Genomic DNA, 19,847 nt, shown 5'->3' with positions numbered 1-19,847 from the left:
TCCTGAATAACCGTTGTATGTGAATAGAGCTCAAAAGAACGTCACCTCATCTTCTCTGACAGGCGCCCTGCACGTGCAGCTGACACAAACCATACCTTCAGTAAACAAATAGAAAATCCTATCCAGTGGTGAAGTGTTTTCTGTGTTGACAAATCTTTTGCGATGTCCTAATAACAGTCGCGATTCGCACGCAACGCGTCAACGTCCCCTAATGTCCAATTCGCGACCTAATGACTCATTTGAAAATTCATTTTAATGAATCATGACAACAACTGATCTGTCCACACGGTCTATAATGAATCATTTACTCAAACAACTCTGAAATGAGAACATAAGTGTGCTTACCCCATCTAGCAAGAGTGGTTAGTAAAATTAGCCTTAATAATCCACAATATTTTCAGGTTATTTAAATGACAATGTGTAGTAAATTAGGCCTGCCTATAAAATCAGTTAGTTTAGTCTGTGAGGTGAAACCAGAACAAAGCAAGCTGTTGTTAGCTAGGTGCATTCAATTGTATATGGTAGAAAAATATATTATTAGGTAATATAAAATGCTACTTTTTAATACTTTTCAAGTTTAGCAAAAAAGCATCTTCTCTTACAAAGCTATAAAAAATCACTTTTTTTTTTTTTTTTTTTTTTTTTTTGCAAAGGGGGCAAGAAAGAATTACAGTGAGAGTGATGGGTACTTTATTGTCAGTACCGGGCTCGCAGATCACATGGGTAGGGCACTTTTTACTGTTTGTGTGGATGACCATGTCTGTCACCACCGAAGAAAAACCCTGCATTGATTCATTTGAATTGAAATATTTAATACTTTCACAGCAAAAATTATGTATGCGATTAATTTAGATTAATTAATCACAGAGTATGTAATTAATTAGATTAAAATTTTTAATCAATTGACAGCCCTAATATTCATATAAGACTTTGCCATGAATGACTGAGAAAAAAATGCCTACGTCACGCATGACCTTTCCAACATGATTACGTAATGCTTGGCACATCACGGAGCAGTGCAAGACGAGCATTTGTGGTTAAAAAGTATATTAAAAAAGTAAAATAAAAAAGTATAATTTTTTTTTAGAAAATGTCTGATGGTTTCTCTAGATCAGACTCTTATTCCTCGTCTGGGATCATGTAGAGCTCTTTGAAGCTGCACTGAAACTGACATTTGGACCTTCAACCCGTTGAACCCCAGTGAAGTCCACTATATGGAGAAAAATCCTGGAATGATTTCCTCAAAAACCTTCATTTCTTTTCCACTGAAGAAAGAAAGACTTAAAGATCTTGGATGAGATGGGACTGAGTAAATTATCAGGAAATTTGAATTCTGAAGTGAACTAATCCTTAGAGACTTAACCATAAGTATTAAACTTATAAAAAATAAAGTATGCAACTCCCTGGCTGTAAATTAAAGTTGGAGATAAAGACTCTGGATGGAAGTGCAGAGAAATCATCACCATTCTGCATTATACAAGATTCCCGAGCAACAATGCCCAGAAGAAATCTATCAAAAAGCTGACTTGCCAGAATTGGATTTATCCAGGCGGGAGAAAAAGAGACCAAAAATGAGGGCTGGGTTTTGTTTTTCTGTCGATGTCGCGATAAATGTAGGAATCAGTGGTTTCAATTTTCAGAGGGGAAAAACAAGATGAAGGGAAAAGGCTGTAAAAGTAAGAAGAACAAAGGCAGATGCTGACACAGTGTCCACTGGTTTCTCTTTTTTCCTCAAGGGTTTTATGGGAAGCTTTACAAAATCCACTGATATGGGCTGCTGTTCAGTAGGAGAATCATCCTACTGTGCTGAAGTGCCTTCTATTTAATTAATATTATATCATGGGTTTAATATTATATTATCTTCATGTACATTTGCTTTTTTAAATATACTTTTAATATGAATGACACAAAGGCAAACTAAAAGTATATATCCACACAACTCAAGTTGATTTAATTCATCTGAAGCAATACAAACAGACAGAAATTTAAGTGGTCACTCAATCTCAGATCAAATCAAACCCTTGATAAACTCATGTATGCAAAGCTCAAATAAAATATAGTGACACGTCAGTAACATCAAACATCATTGGTGATGGTGAGTCATGTGACTGATTGCCATGATGTCACAAGCACCAGTGAAGTGATCTCCTCTTCGATCCTCTTCGAGCAATGACTCATTTACTTGCTATTGTATATAAATAATCAAGCTATATTTAAAGAAGTTTAAGTGTTTGAGCTCGACAGCAACATGTTTCTGAAATCTGCTAAACCATTTAAACACAACACAAGCACAGACAATGAATGCATTACAGTTCAAAAAGTACTGCGATACAGCAATGTCCTGGGACAGACACCGTAGCCAGAAATGACACGTTGCAGCATTAGAACTATAAAGTGAGCTGTGAATTCGTTCTGAATCTGTGCCATCAGCAATATTTACAGTATGAAGCATTGAGAACAGATGTTATTAGGTGTGGAAGCTCATTGGACACTGTAAATCTGACGCCTGCATCTCTGAGATGAAGCTTCAGAAAATGTGAATGTGAGATTTGAGTCAGAAATAAAATACACTATCATTAAGAAACACTGCACCATAGAACAAAGCATCAGTACTGGAGATGTACAGTGTGAGAAATGAGTAAGTGGTTTATGGGGTGAGAAAATGAAAGCTGACCTTTAGAGTAAAGCAGACGATGATGATGATGATGTCTGTGGCACTTTAGCAGGCTGAAAAATGACCTTCTTCTTCTACACACCGTATACTTAAATTCAACCACTACACTGCACAATCACCAAAGTTAAAATAACTCTACTTGAAGTACATATGGTCCCTCTCTAAATAGTGTTAAAGTAACACTGAAGCAGAGTTAAAGTTAATGAGATAACGACTCGATGAATTAAGTGATGCTTGAGCGTTAGTGATGAACACCTGCTGTTAACAAGCAGAATCACTGAAGAAAAGAGAAACACAAGAACTGCAACTGACTTGTCTTAGATGAAATCAACTGAAGATAAAAGACATTATATCTCTCAAGATCTCAGCAGAGGAGGATTATATTTTCTTCAGTGATTCTGCTTGTTAACAGCAGGTGTTCATCACTAACACTCATTCATCACTTAATTAATCGCTTAATTATCTCAATAATTTTAACTCTGCTTCAGTGTTGCTTTAACACTATTTAGAGAGGGACCATATGTACTCTGAGCAGAGCTGATTTAACTCTGGAGATTTTGCTGTGTACAGGCAATCTATCCTGAAGAAGAACGTGATGAGAAACGGGTCCTCCAGACAACCATGTTCGAATGACCAAGAAAAAAACACTGATGTTTTGAAAGTTTGGAGAATGTATGCATAACATGAAGGCACAATATGTAATTTTCGCCACTAGAGGTCGCTTATTCAAAACAAAGGCATAGCTTGATGATGCCTTGATTTCGTGGAATCATGGGAGGTGTTGTCTTCATGCTTACAGCTAATGGATGAGTTAATGTATTAAAAATGTATTAAGATTACTGTAGTATGAAGCAGGGTGTGGCTGAAAGCATTTGGAGCGGAATGAGGCCGTTGTTAATGAGAGATGAGCGCGACACATGGCTGGAGACCTTTTATTATGCCGCAAAAGACCAATTCCACTTCTTCCGGTCATGCGTATATGGAGTACCGCAGTGCTGTTTTATCATATTAGATACATGTGTGACCCGTGCTGGGAATGCACACGGGCTAATTTCAAGCTACAGGCAAAACAAGTGAAAAAGGTCAATTTTGGTCGTAACTGGAGTTCATTAAGCCCTCGTCTAGTGATCCCAATGCTCCAAATAGCAATTAAACATCTAAAAGTATCTTTATTTGTATGTTTTCTGAGAGGAGTACCTTTCCTGTCCATGAAAAATGCTGTTTTTCTCTGTTCTCTTCTGGACGACTGGCTCTTCCTCTCAACTCAAGTTTGGTATCGTTTTAAAGCGCAGCATTCCAACTTTGTGAATTTTCATAGTGAATTCCCGATGGCATGAGTCTGAACCAATGAAATGTGATTTTCTAACTCACGCTGATGTAAACAAAATGATCTTACTCGTGCTGACAGATCCAAAGCGTGCACACAAAGACGGCGCAATCCCGATATACGCATATGCACAGAATTACAGTATTTCAAAAAATCTGTCTTTGTGAGCATTCATGCAAACATTATCTGTTATGCCTTAAAGCCTATTTCATGCATTCTGACTTATTTACACTATTAAAGAGTTGCATTCTCATGCTAAACATGGCCAAAGTTTCAAAACACAAGTTGGACGCATGACAGAGTATTTCTGTGCCAAATCCACTACTTCCGGCTGTGGACTTGTTTTGCCAATTTTTTTTTTTCGAGTACGTCCTGTATGACGTCATAAAGGGCGGAATTCCTTGTATAGGCACTTCTTCTTGATAAGCGTGCACACACACACCACCAAGAGCAAGAGCACGCCCATCAAAGCGCTTCGTTCGGGATACGGAAGCCGAGAGATTTTATCAACAATGGCTGTGTCCCAATTCAGGGACCTTAGAAGGCTGCATACTTCATTGGTCTCATTTAAGAAGAATAACCGTTAGATTGCAAAATAAGAAATAAATTACAGTATTTTACACTTCACAATGAATATCAGTCAATTTTATTACGGTTACTTTTCTTAAATAAGACGTATGCAGCCTTCAAATGCGACCTCCGGAGGATACAGCCTCCGAAATGAGACGCAGCTCCTGTCACCGAAGGAGTGTGTTTGTGGTTGTGAGGGAAAGCTTACCTTTTTCAGCTTCCCAAAGAACCTAGCATTAAGGGAACAGTGGATAAAGTTTGTTTTTCCGGGGCAGCAACGGAGTTGAGCAGGTATGTTTGTTTGTTCCCGGGATTTCGGTGAAGAATGTTTTGTAAACAAGTCCTAGTTCAGCGCTGGATTTCCAGATCGCGGGCGGTGAGTAAAGCTGCATCAGATGTTTGTGTTTTGTTGGCAATTGGCGTGCAAGTGCATAAAATGTAAACAACATGAACTTTTTTGTTCCCTTTTCATTTATAATGATGTCACAGCTGGCAGGCGATTTCTACGCAAAAGCTGTGCACGCTCCTGACTCTTTAGCTCCGCCCACAGCACTGACGGCAGACACGCCTCCAGGAGCTCAGCTTTTTTTGGAAAGACTCAATACAGCGTATCTATCTTTTATAAAAGATACTAAAGAATTTTCGGAGATATGAAGGATGCAATACTACTCTCAAGATTAACTGGATTTTAAGGTTTGTTTACTAGATGATTCTTTGTTGGAACCTTCAGAAAACTTTAACTCGATTTTTTTCTCAAAATTGACTTTGCTGACTCTATCGGCTTCAAAAAGGTGTAACTCAGTCTTTTTTTTTTATCGGGTTCCAAAGGTTTTTGAAGGTTTTTTTTTTTTTAATTGAGAATGTGAGAAATTTTTGAGAAATTGCTCATTGTGACTCATTTTGTCAGCATGGGTCACATCTGTGTGTTGAAAGTTGTTATAATGCTACTTTGCATTCGCTTGGCAGCTGCTGGGAGACACCTGTTGCACACTGCAGTAAACTAGACTGATATTAGTCATGGTAAAACATGCAGTAAATCAAGAGAACGAGATTTAAACAATAAGACTTATAACATGATTAGTTTTCTGTCGATAAATATATCCAAACAGTTGCTCAACTGACTAATAAAACTCATAATATGTTAAAGCGTCTTTATGGATTCTACAAAATAAAACCAGAAACTGGGGGTAATGTGGGTATGATCTCATGGTTAAAATTGCTTATTTCTCAGGATTTAAACATTCTTGGAAACATCTGGGATAATGAAAGTGCACAAGTCAACAAAATATATTACTCTGTTCTAGTAGTTTTTGGATATTTTAATCCAAAAATCTTACGTAGTGTGCCTTTAATGGGAATGTGAACATTTTTAGACCACATTTTTGTTAGCTGGGATTATTCATCTTTGCATGATCTGGGCAAAGTCATCATCATTCCAAAATCATTTCTCCACGCTCATCATTACAAACAACTTTCTTTCTTCTGTGGGACAAAAGGATGATGTCCAAGCTGTTCTTTTTTATGCAAAATAAAAGCAGATCATGCAGTGACCAGGGGCTGTGAAAGCTCCAACAGAATGAAAATCCATAAAAACATTTCTGAAATCATACGGGGGAAAAAAAAGTTGCATATAGCATTTTGTTTCCACTTTATTTGGTAACACATTTTTATTTACAGTGTCCGTTACACATGTTACATGTACTTAGAGTAGTAATAATAGTAAATTATGCATAATAACATGCAAACAAACCCCTAATCATACCCTAACCCTATAGTAAATACATATAATTAATTAATCTTACTCAGTACTTCAATGTATAACTACACTGTCACAAGAAAATAAAGTGTAACCCTTTATTTTAAGCTGTCTCTGTTACACTGTAACAATACATTTAAGTACTGAGTAATAATAAGGGTTTGCTTTAGGGATAGTTGCATGAAATTATGCATAATTTATAGTTATTAATGCACATGTGTAATAAGGACATTATAAAATAAAGTGTTACCAACATTACACAGTTTTAACATAGACTAACAAACAAATTTCACTTTATGCATATTTGTCAGTCATACATAAATGAGATTTCTGCACTCAAAATATCATAGCATAGTTTTGTTTTGTTTAAATAATCATATTTTAACATGCATTTATTGCATAGGACCAGCATAAACCTGTAAATTTATTTAGTTAAAAGTATGAACATGGCTAAAATATGGCTAGCTATGGAACAGACAATATTCAATCAGTCATCAGTGATGATAAATATATAAACAGTTTTTTTTGTGCTATTACAGAAATCTGAGCGGTTTCATTCATGTGTGACTGACAGATATATCACTTTAGTTCATGTTAAAACTGTGTAATCCAGATGGATAGAAATGTTATATGCTATTCAAATACACAGATCTCAAATTTAGTCTAGCTTTGTCAAACAGAGTCTGGTATTTTGTCCTTCCTGGGTGTGCAAAGACGTGCTTTGACTAACAACACATCTCTAAAGAATGATACGCTGCCTTTAAATGATCAAATGTCTGTTTGTCCATTGTGTTTGTATAAAACGTTTGCTCCGCGCAGCACTTTCCATTTTAAGATCTATCAGAGTTCCTCTTTTATTTGAGAGCCAGTATATCCCCTGTCAAATAATTTAGGTTTTAATTCATCAAAGGTTTGTGTAAATCCGAAGGCTGCTGCCTACAGAAAGTTGATTAAATCCATTTATAAACCGCAAAGTCTTGATTCGTCGACTGAAGTGTCCAGCGTTCAGACGTCTAACGCCCCACTGACGCTCTTTCACAACACCAGACTGATTGTTTCACTCCTCAAAGTTGCTATAAAAGTGACAGAGAGAGTTATAAATGCAAATGCAGCAGAGCCGGTGTATTTTACCATGAATAACTGAGCGCTGTTGGTGGAGCTCCAATCAGACAGATGCACAATTTGTTGAGCACCCTTAATAAACACTGCGGAAAGTTCACTGTTCTTGTTTTTGTCCCTTTGGTTTTATTGCCAAAACTTTACACACACACACACACACACACACACACACACACACACACACACACACACACACACACACACACACAATGCGGCAGATGCATCACAATAGATGAAGAAAGCGAGCTGCAGTTTCTGCAGAGGCGAGCAACAATGAGAAACACATTATACGCCCATTCACTTCGTTAGTTCGTCATACTGGAGACCACATGACCCTGACAAGAAACAAACCCATTGTCAACTGACTGACTTGAGTCATTTTAACATGTTCAGCCACCATGGCTGAAAAAGAGCCAGGAATATCAAGCTCAATACAAGTATTTAATGTACAGTAACACATTTACAATTGCTACAAATGTACATGCAATAAGATTAGCCACAAAAACAACTCAGCCCACGCCTTTCCAGACCTAATTTTGCACTGCATGTCTTTTTAATGCCAAACAAAGGTTAGCGCTGGTGCAAGCTGTTAGTAAATCTGGTCCTTAGGAGTTGTACAGTGATTATTTATGAACAGGTTATGGAGTCAGTCACAGCATTTTTCAGCAAATTACCACAATAGATAAATAACTAGGCGTAATTTAGTGGGAAACAACTGACCTAAGCACTGCGGCAGGAATGTTCACTTGTGCCCGTGAGAGAGAGTCATTCTCCACCATGATTGGCCGAGAAGACGTAAACATGAGATGAGATGGAAGACATGCCTAACAATGTTCACATTCTCCTTACAATCATGATCCACAGCTAGATCAATGAGTATACGTGAATACAACAGTGCCACGAAATTCTGAAATTATTACATGATGGGATTATTTTCATTACATTTTATCGTACATCGTACAGAGGTCAAAATTATCGTACAAATACAGTGGAAACAGGACAATAGAAACTGGTCGATTACACTGGAATTACTTCTAAATGTCTAATTTCTACTTCTAATATTTGTTAAATGAGCTTAAATGTACACTCTAAAAAATGTTTGGTTAAAAACAACCCAAGTTGGGTTGAAAATGGACAAACCCAGTGATTGGGTTGTTTTGACCCAGCGGTTGGGTTAAATGTTTGCCCAACCTGCTGGGTTGTTTTATTTCACCCAAATATTGTTCAAAATTACTGTATTGCTCGCTTAAAATGAACCCAAATTATGTTGGAAATTATTCATGTTTAATAAATTAACATTTATTAATAAGTTTATTGAATAATAATCAAACAATAAACATTTATTAAATTGCTTATCAATAAATGTTAACCTTTTGGATTATTATTGTTGCCTCTAGTAATTGTGTCTGATTTTTAATATCCAACCTATTTTGGGTTCATTTTAAGCCAGACATATAATCATTTTTAAACATTAGTCGAGTTAAATAAAAGTACCCAGCACGTTGGGCAAACATTTAACCCAACCACTGGGTTAAAACAACCCAATCGCTGCATGGGTTTGTCCCTTTTCAACCCAAAATGGGTTGTTTTTAACCCAGCATTTTTTAGAGTGTAGGCAATATGTATTAAAAACTATATAAATATGATCGAAAATAAATGAATTATCATGCAAACCAGTGGTTGTGTGGAGTATTTAAAAAGAAAAGATCCATAAACATTAATGCATGTGTGAAGTTAAAATAAATAAGCTAATATTACAATAAAAATAAATCAATCCATTATGCTGGGTTAAATAAACAACCAAATTTGCTGGATAAAATTAATCCAACGTGTGTTCTGTCCTATATTTACCCAGCCCTTGGGTTGTTTTTAACCCAGTGTCATAAAGGCCTTATGTAAAGTGTTACCCTTTTAAAATAGTTATATTTAGCTTTAATTTATTTTAATTTCATTTTCAATTAGTTGTTTTAGTACTTCATCTTGAACTTATTTCAGTTTCCAAGGCAACATTTCATTTTTTTTTTTTTTTTAAGTTATCCAATTTTTATGTTTTTATGTTATTTTGGCTTTATTTTAATTAACATCAACAAAAAAAGATTTTTAATCATTTTAGTTATTATTATAATAATCGACATCAAGATAAGCATGTTCAGTTTTTAAGAAAGTCCGTATGCAGCTGTGCTGTTGTCTGCTCCTTGCACACGCAGGATCATAACAATATTGGGCCTCATAAACGACTGATTTGACTTGTTCCTCATAATCCTCTGAAGTGTCTGACAATTAAGTTTGGTGTTAACATGTCATTAAGCCACCACTGTGATACTCTAATAATCATAATAAAAACACAAATATTACATAAAAGAGTCAATTTGTAATGAAATATTTTAACTTATCAATCACTTTTGGCATTGAAAAATATATGAATTTATAATCAGTAAACTGAACGTCCCATAGTACAGTTTATGATGGGCTTTACTGGATTAAAATATTGTAATTAATAATCATACAGTGTCTTCCAGGTTCTTCTAATTGCCCTTGCATTGAGGAGGGGAAACTAATTATCCACAAACCTCCTTCAATTAGTGTGACATTTTGAAAAGGTTAGACAAATCAATGGGAAATGTGCACACTGTAATTGTGGCTTTTCCTGGTTTCTCTGATAGCTGCAGCTCGTCTGTAAGAGCGCAGGCACGGTTTATATGAAGCATTAACCGTCGGCACTGGAGGACTGAAATATTCTGTATTATCAAGTTTACACACCGCAAAGCATGAAGGGCATTTCTTGTTTGAGAGAAGCTTGTCAAAACCAACCGTGCGATTTATTCAGTGAAGATCCACACGTTAAAGTCTCATGATGGCTCAGCCACAACATACAATACTGGTCAAAAGTTTGGGGAAAGTTTTTTTTTTTTTTTCTTCCCATCAAGGCATTAAATTGATTAAAAGTGACCGAAATATTTTTACACTGTTGCAGAAAAAAACTCAACAAAACAAAACAAGAAAAAATTATTAGATATTAGTGTATTAGAATGATTTCTGAAGGATCATGTGACACTGAAGACTGGAGTAATGATGCTGAAAATTCAGCTTTGATCACAAGAATAAATTATATTTTGCAATACCTTCACATAGAAAACAGTTAATTTAAATTGTAAAAAATATTTCACATTTTTTTCTGATTTTACTGTATTTTTGATCATATAAATGCAGCCTTGGTGAGCAGAAGAGACTTTTGTGATTCAAGAAACACTCAAGAAACATTAATGAGTATTATTAATGTTGAAAACAGTTGCGCTGCTTCAGATTTTTGTTGATTCATTGTTTTCAAGATTATTTGACAAGTATAAATTTCAAAAGAACAGCAATTATTTTGAAATAGAATCTTTTATAACATTATAAATTTCTTTACTGTCACTTTTGGCCAATTTAATGCTAAATAAAAGTATTAGTTATGTATTTATTTTAATCTAGCTTACCCCAAACTTTTGATTGGTAGTGTTTCATGGTTTCCACAAAAAAAAAAAAAAATATTGCTATTTTCAACATTGATAGTAATCATAAATGTTTCATATTAGAATGATTTCTGAAGGATCATGTGACACTGAAGACTGGAGTAATGATGCTGAAAATTCAGCTTTGATCACAGGAATAAATTACACTTTACTATATATTCACATAGAAAACAGCTGTTTTACATTGGAAAAAATATTTAACATTTTTTTCTGATTTTAATGTATTTTTGATCATATAAATGCAGCATTGGTGCACAGAAGAGACTTCTTTCAAAAACACTAAAAAATCTTACCGACCCCAAACTTTTGAAAGGTAGTGATTTTACTGGCAATATAAAAGTAAGTGAAATTGTGATTTATATGGTCATTAATCATTTTAAAAACGGCATCATCTCATTTGACTCGTGTTGCAATCTCTCCTTGAGTCTATATGTAGATACAAATAGTGAAAAACAGGTTCTTATACTGGTGCATATACAGTTAATGACATGATTAAATATTATTCATTCTTCCTGGAGCTCATTTAAAAAAAAAAAAAAAAGAAAATGGGGTTTTTGTTAATTAGATTTCTACTGTATTTTACTGCATTGATTTCAAATATAACAAAAAAAAAAAAAAGTCCAAGTCATCATGAAAATACCAAGATCTAAATAAAATCTGCCAAAGGCTGAAAGATATTGTAATATAATATTTCTGAGCTGTATCACATAACGCACACTCATCACTTCTGTTTTCACACTTTATTCCCGTCTCTGCTCTGAGAAATTCCTCGCCTCCGATAGAAAAGGCAAAGAAAAGCAGTTCGGATAAAAACTTTCATCTTGTCGTTTTTTAATCTTCTCTCTGTCTTTCTCAACATTCCCGAGCGCTTCAGGTAATAAATCACGTCTGAGACAGGAGGTGAGCGCTTGAGCGACGGTCAGCGAAACGCTTGCTCGCTCTCATTTCGTTCTAAGCAGCTCGAGAAAGCATGCAGAGACATAAACACAAGGCTACCACCCGTGCTTCCAGTGGTTTGTTGGGTTTTCTCTCTAAATAAGTGCAGGAAAGCTAAAACTTAAACGTGATCGAGGTGTGATTTGCATCATAACCATGTCGAGGGCTAAATCTTCTCACAATCCTACATATAGCGATGGACCTTCAAGACCAAGTTGCGTTTTGCTGACACATCCTCTTCGGCATCAATAGATCTGTTGCACATAAATCTTAATGAAAGACAAACATGAACTTGTAATACAAAAGGAGCCCTGCCGCTTTGCCAATGATCAATATTTCCAAGCGTTTGCTCATTTTTCTGCGAGAACTGCTGATCAGGTCTGACTGTAGTTCTTCATTACGGGGATATAGATTCGGTTCTGACATATGCAACTAAACCTCTTTTTTAAGACGCTTTCATTGGTATTTCATCACCAGAGCCCTAAAACTGCTGGCTCTCTCCCAGTCCTGCAGTGTGGATGGAGCACGGGTCACTGGGCCGGAGGAAGCCCGGGTAAAATTAGCCACTGATGCAAACCTGATTCAGAAATCCGAAAACTGTTTTCCAACGGCTGACACAGGGAAAGGTCAACGGATCCTACTGAGCAGACTGAACCAAAAAACAGCACCATATCTGGCATTAGGAACAAACTAGTCAATTGTTTTCTGCATGTTGCGTTTCTCCAGTCAAACAACAGTTGATAGATCTCCAATCCGGGTGGATTTGTGCACTGAAGAGCGGGACTAAACATCAACTGAGCAGACAAAACACATATAGACTCATGTTTACACACAGCGGATACACACGCGGCCTCAGGCTATATTTAAATAGCATCGTGTGTTGCATGCAAAAAAAAAGAGAAACCACTCTTGATCATATGATCTATACACATACTGATAGTTCCCAGCTTTCCTCTTCCAGTAGAAGTCGACATCAATATAGTGTTTGAGCGTAACTGAAACTCTATATATGGGTGAAAGGGCAACGCAGCGGTCAATATGGAGCAGTTGCATTACTGTTTTTCATTCAATCCCGCGCACTGACTGTACTGTTACTGATTTCTTGTTTATATGTTATGGTACATTGAAATCTCACTATCCTTAAATATTTTATACATCAGCTGAAAACTGAATGCATTACCAAACGTGACATGCATGAGATGATCCTGATGACCACACACACACACACACACACACACACACACGAAACTGGAAGCGTTGCTGATGTTGTTTCTCTAAGATGCACACAAGGAAAAAGCTGTCATTTATAGCCTATAAAAATATTACTGGGTTAAAAATAACCCAAATTGGGTTGAAAATGGACAAACCCAGTGGTTGGGTTAAATGTTTGACCAACCTACTGGGTAGTTTTATTTAACTCAACTATTGTTTAAAAATGACTGTATGACTGGATTAAAATGAGCACAAAATAGGTGAGAAATTAAAAATCAGACACATAATTACTAGAGGCAACAATAATGATCAAAAGATGAACATTTATTAAAAAGCAATTTCATACATGTTTATTATTTAATTATTATTCATTAAACATTAATAAATGTCCATTTATTAAACTTATTGACACATGTACATTTATGAAACATTAATAATGTTCATCTTGATAATAATGATAATAATGTTCATTTCCAACATAATTTGGGTTCATTTTGAGAAAGCAATAGTCATTTTTAAACAATAGTTGAGTTTAATAAAACTACCCAGCAGGTTGGTCAAACATTTAACCCAACTGCTGGGTTTGTCCATGTTTAACCCAGTTTGGGTTGTTTTTAACCCAGCATTTTTGATGCTTTTTATTCTCTAGTTCTTCAGTGTGTTTTTATGCATGTTCTGATATTTAGAGAACCCCAAAAAAACAATATTATAACCTGAGAAATGTACACTCTAAAAAATCCCAATTTGGATTGAAAATGGACTAACCCAGCGATTGGGTTAAATGTTTGCCTAACCTGCTGGGCAGTTTTATTTAACTCAACTATTATTTAAATATTACTACTTAAAATGAACCCAAAATATGTTGGAAATTAAAAATCAGACACATAATTACTAGAGGCAACAATAATAATAATCAAAAGATGAACATTTATTAAAAAGCAATTTCATACATGTTTATTATTTAATTATTATTCATTAAACATTAATAAATGTCCATTTATTAAACTTATTGACACATGTACATTTATGAAACATTAATAAATGTTCATTTCCAACATAATTTGGGTTAATTTTGATTAAGCAATACAGTCATTTTTAAACAATAGTTGAGTTCAATAAAACTACCCAGCAGGTTGGTCAAACATTTAACCCAACCACTGGGTTAAAACAACCCAACTGCTGGGTTTGTCCATGTTTAACCCAGTTTGGGTTGTTTTTAACCCAGCATTTTTGATGCTTTTTATTCTCTAGTTCTTCAGTGTGTTTTTATGCATGTTCTGATGCTTAGAGAACCCCAAAAAAACAATATTATAACCTGAGAAATGTACACTCTAAAAAATCCCAATTTGGATTGAAAATGGACAAACCCAGCGATTGGGTTAAATGTTTGCCTAACCTGCTGGGCAGTTTTATTTAACTCAACTATTATTTAAATATTACTACTTAAAATGAACCCAAAATATGTTGGAAATTAAAAATCAGACACATAATTACTAGAGGCAACAATAATGATCAAAAGGTGAACATTTATTAATAAGCAATTTAAAATAAAATAAATAAACAAATCAGGCAAAAGTTTAACCCAATCACTGGGTTTGTTCAATTTCAACCCATCTTGGGTTGTTTTTAACCCAGCATTTTTTAGAGTGTCTGTTGAAGAACTTCTACATGCCTAAAGAACCATCTAGTCCCTTGACTTGACTTTGTTATTTTTGGTACTGTACATTATACTGTAAGAACAAATAATAATAATTCTGAATAGTAACACATTTCTGGAAGCTGTAGCCGTCTGTTGTTTTACAGAGTAACATGCACTTTTCAGAAATGTCACATATATAATCTGACTCCAGCAAAACACACTGTAGAGAAATATACCGGTGGCGATGTGCTTCTCCAGATTTTCTGTCAGAAAACAGTATTATTTTGGCTGCATATACCTGATGACGTCAAACACAAATAATGCTACTTTTTTTTTTTTTTTTTATGATGCAAGTGGTATATAATGCAACTATATGAAAAGTCAAGCAGACACTTGAGTCCAGTTTTTGAGATATCTCTCAGATCCCAAACAGAACATGAGGATTCGGGAGCTGCACAGAAACAGTGAAGCACCTTGATTGCCCTGCAATGGTCATTCTGCTCGTTTCCACATGCATAAGAACAGGCACACACACACACACACACACACACACACACACACACACACACACAGAGCTGTCATCTCTCAGCGCACTCTACTGCATGTCGGACGGTCAGATCTCACCTAAGGTGAAGTAGGGCAGCGCCGTGTTGTCCAGATCATCCAGAACCGAGATGCGACCCGGCAGGTCAGTCCTGACGAACAGCATGAGTCTGGACTCCCCTCCGGCGAGACTCCCGGATCCCGCGCCGGTGAAGCTGAACTCATTCTCCCGGAGCACAGGCAGAGTGGACACGGTCACGGTCTTCACCTCGCACGGGCTCTCCGCGTCGCCTCTCTTGTCCCGGTCCTCGTCCGGCTTTCCCCCGGCCCGGGTTCGGCTCGCACAGAGCTCCAGCAGCAGCAGGAGGAGGAGGCGCGCGTGTCTCGGTGTCATTCCGCTCGCGGTGCCGCTGCGCGTGGATTGAGCGTCTCATGTGAAGCGCTGGTGGTTTATAGCAGTAGCGGCAGTGCTGAGAGCGACCGGCAGGCGGCAGCACTGAGGAGCCTGACACATCCTACACATTCACAGCTCCATGAAACAACAGCACCACACAATCAAACATCTAAACAATGTATGCAATAAATCAAACAACAACATCACATAGATTAACACTCAAAACCATCACACACTTTAACATGTACACATCAAATCAAATAATAGTATCAAATACATCAATATGCGTTTTGCATCATTACACAATAAAAATGCTGGGTTAAAAACAACCCAAGTTGGGTTGAAAATTGACAAACTCAGCGATTGGGTTAAATGTTTGTTCAACCTGCTGGGTAGTTTTATTTAACCCAACTATTGCTTGCTCAAAATGAACCCAAAATATGTTGGAAACAAACATTTATAAGTTTAATCAATAATTATTGAACAATAAACATTATTGTTGCCTCTATGGGTCTGATTTTTAATTTCCAACATATTTTGGGTTCATTTTATAGTCATATAGTCATTTTTAAACAACAGCAAACATTTAACCCAATCGCTGAGTTTGTCCAGTTTCAACCCAACTTGGGTTGTTTTTAACCCAGCATGAGTGTATACACTCCAAAAAATGCTGGGTTAAAAACAACCCAAGTTGGGTTGAAAGTGGACAAACCCAGCAATTGGGTTGTTTTAACCCAGTGGTTGGGTTAATTGTTTGCCCAACCTGCTGGGTAGTTTTATTTAACTCAACTGCTGTTTAAAAATGACTATATTGCTTAATTAAAATGAAACCAAAGTATGTTGGAAATGAAAATTTATTAATGTTCAATGAATAATTATTAAACAATAAACATTTATTGAATTGCTTATTAATAAATTTATATTAATAAACTATGAAACTATTACATTTATATTAATAAAATATTAAAGCTTATTAATAAACATTCACCTTTTGTCTATTATTGTTGTCTCTAATTGCATCTGGTTTTTAATTTCCCAACTATTTTGGGTTCATTTTAAGCTAGCCATATAGCAATTTTTAAACAATAGTTGAGTTAAATAAAACTACCCAGCAGGTTGGGCAAACGTTTAACCCAACCACTGGGTTAAAACAACCCAATCACTGGGTTAAAATAACCCAATTGCTGGGTTTGTCCATTTTCAACCCAACTTGGGGTGTTTTTAACCCAGCATGTGTTAAAGAATAAGAAAAAAGATAATTATGTTAATAAATTATTCTAAGTTATTATGTATATTAGTTATTATTTTAATTTATTAATTAATTTTATTAAATTATTTTAATTTATTTAAGTTATTTTTATTATGTTTTATTGATGATATTGTTATTTTAGCATAAGATGCATTTAAAATGCATGTTCATATTTTATTGCTATATTAATTGGAGTAATTTTAACTATAATTATAGCTATTTTATCACTTTATCAGTATAAAAATCAGTGTTTTGTTTTGGTGTAAATTATTGTATTTGTGATGTCAAATAATAATTTGAGTGGAATAAAACCAGTTAATATAGATGTTACATTTTTCAGTGCATATACTAAAATAATTAGTGGTCACAGGGAAATATTGCATCAAATCTTCTGCACTTAAAAAAAAAAAAAAAAGTTCTACAGTGGCATATACTGAATGCATTCAAAGATTCAAAAGTGACTTCTGCATCTCTGAAAGTCTCCACAGCAGCAATCAATTAGATATATTCCTATAGTTTATCAGATAAATGAATCACTCCATTTCTAGTTCTATCACTTTATATGTACTTTATGACATGGTTAATAATGAATGATAAATAGTAGACATTTTAACTTTGAGAAAACTACATTTTCAGTGTGTTTAAAATTGTACTGTATTAGTTTGAAATGACTGTATAATCTAAATTGCATTAAATATTAGTTTCCAAAACTTAATATCAGCGAAACTCCTGCAGATAAACTTCACTTTTAAAACAGAAGCTGCCGAGAGATGAGCTGAAGGAGACACCCGGAGCTCCTGCATGTCAGTGAACACAGCGACGGACTGGTGAAAACACACACCAGTCCCTGTGAAACCACCTCCTGAAGAGACTCTCTGAGCTCCCGCTGCGTCTGTTATCTGTGCATCAGTGTTTAAATTCATGTTGAATCAGAATATCCTCCCCTCCCTCTCTCAGCAGCATCTCTTCTCTTCTCTGATGACGAGGGCGGAGCAACCTGTCACTCACATGAGATCCACCAATAGCAAACCACAACCATCCAATCAACTCCCGACATTTGTTCTTGTTTGCAAAGCCGTTTCAGTCAGATGCCCACTTTAACACACCAACGGTAAACATGAGGAGAAATCCTCCTGTTTTGAAGTGAAATCCTTTTTAAGAGTCCTAACATACTGTGATTGTTTTGCACAACACCATATTTTAACGGATGATGCAACTTAATGCCCAAGAGACTGAGGACTCACATATTTAATTAACCGCATGCAGAACTTGCTGACGACCCAGAAAAGGCTGCGTGTGGTGGGCAGAGACCAAACAAGTGTGGCGACACGTATGGCAAAGAGAACGATACACTCTTAATGGCTAATAGCGGCTTTTTCACACACACCCCCAGTGGATATATGAGATTCATTGTCGTCGAAATTGCCTTGACCTCTGTGCCAAGGAGTCCTCTGATTTCTTCAAATTGAATTTGACAAACAACACGGCAGCGAGCGTCGGTCTAGACAGAGATGCTTTAACCAGGTTTAGCGCGTGTAATGAGTCCAGCCTCTCCCCTCTCCATCTCAACAATAGGTCTGCCATGCTTGTTTTCTTGATTCTCACAAATAAATGAACAATTTGTCCTTCCTTTCTTCCTTTGGGCGCGTACAGCACAGGCTGCAGAACGCCATGCTTATTTATTGCTTCCAGAGTTATTTATACTGTGCAGCTGGAGGGTGTTGCTGTTAAAAATATAAGGGTGTAAATATGGATCTGACGCATGTGCAATGCTTTTTCAGCAGCTATAAAGCAACAAAACATGGGTGGATCTCATGCATTTTGCTTAGAAAAAACTAGGATCACTAAAATGATTTCCATGACTATTAAGAACACTTTCCCATAAAGTCTCTCAGTGCTGAAATGGTCTGGTACATTTGAGGATTTTTTTTTCTTTCTCATTATTCTCAATAAGATTTCTCATTAAATTTTCATTACTTCAGCACAGTATTTTTTAATTCAAATCAGCATTTACATATTTATCTTTGGTTCTCGATATCTCATCTTTGCTCTCAGGCCTGCAGACGCTGAATCTCATCATCCGTTGCCGTCTGTCCTCCAGCCGTGTTTCTGTGCCGCTGTCCGTGGTGCTGAAATGCATGAAGGATTCTCATTCAAAGCGTTTGGGAAGCCAGGCGACTTCTTTCCTGTTATGCATTTATGTGGGTCACTAGCAAAGACATTCAGGGGTCTTCCATATGCCCTGTTCCTATAGCCAATCAATACTTATGATGCATTTTCTAAATTCCAGAAGGTGATAACTTTAATGTTGAGTAATGTGTGTGCACTACATGTCTCATAGGCTTATATCAGTGAGTTGCATTGGCATTTTAAACTCTTCAATTATGGAATGAGATTTTTTTTTTTTTTTTTTTTTTTAATGCTAACATGAATAATATTGCCTAACCTTGCAGGTCAGGGATTTTTACACTTCAGTGCTATAATGCCGATGTATTTTGAGCCAGTCCAGTGAACTCTGCCGAGTAGGTAAAATAACCCCTGAGAAGAACTGGCATAAGAATCCATGCTTATCTGAGGGCTGTTTTTAGCATGCACAACTCTGTGTCATATCTAAACAGAACAGTTTCAACAAGGTGCCAAAAACTCTATATGTATGGGCCATTCTACAGAATTGGTGCAATCTGCTTTCCCACAACCAAAAGTTAAAAAGCATTTAATTATCATTAATTTATCATTTGTTTATTATCATCCTTCTTATTTATTGAATCCCACAGTAAAATTTTAAATATCAGTAAGTTTAATATATAAAATCATCATTTATTGGTACTTTCAATTGGGAAATTTCAACTTTATATTGAAAAATGTTTTGCAATATTTTGAAATTGTTGTTTTTAAAGATTTATATTTATTTATGTA

General features: G+C 35.9%; 1 protein-coding gene across 1 annotated transcript in view; it reads right to left on the bottom strand.

Annotated features, from left to right (window-relative positions):
- Positions 1–15,686, bottom strand: part of LOC137033835 (astrotactin-2-like) — a 460,374-nt gene extending 444,688 nt beyond the window's left edge. Inside the window, exon 1 of the mRNA XM_067406219.1 lies at positions 15,370–15,686. Within this exon, the coding sequence (XP_067262320.1) occupies positions 15,370–15,682 (313 nt within the window). The 5' untranslated portion in view covers positions 15,683–15,686. The remainder of the gene's footprint in view (positions 1–15,369) is intronic.
- Positions 15,687–19,847: the final 4,161 nt, after the last annotated feature.

This window comes from Chanodichthys erythropterus, chromosome 13, assembly GCF_024489055.1.
Source record: "Chanodichthys erythropterus isolate Z2021 chromosome 13, ASM2448905v1, whole genome shotgun sequence".
Classification (NCBI taxonomy): domain Eukaryota; kingdom Metazoa; phylum Chordata; class Actinopteri; order Cypriniformes; family Xenocyprididae; genus Chanodichthys; species Chanodichthys erythropterus.
The sequence above is the reverse complement of the archived record's forward strand: the minus strand, read 5'-3'. Positions and strand labels throughout refer to the sequence as shown.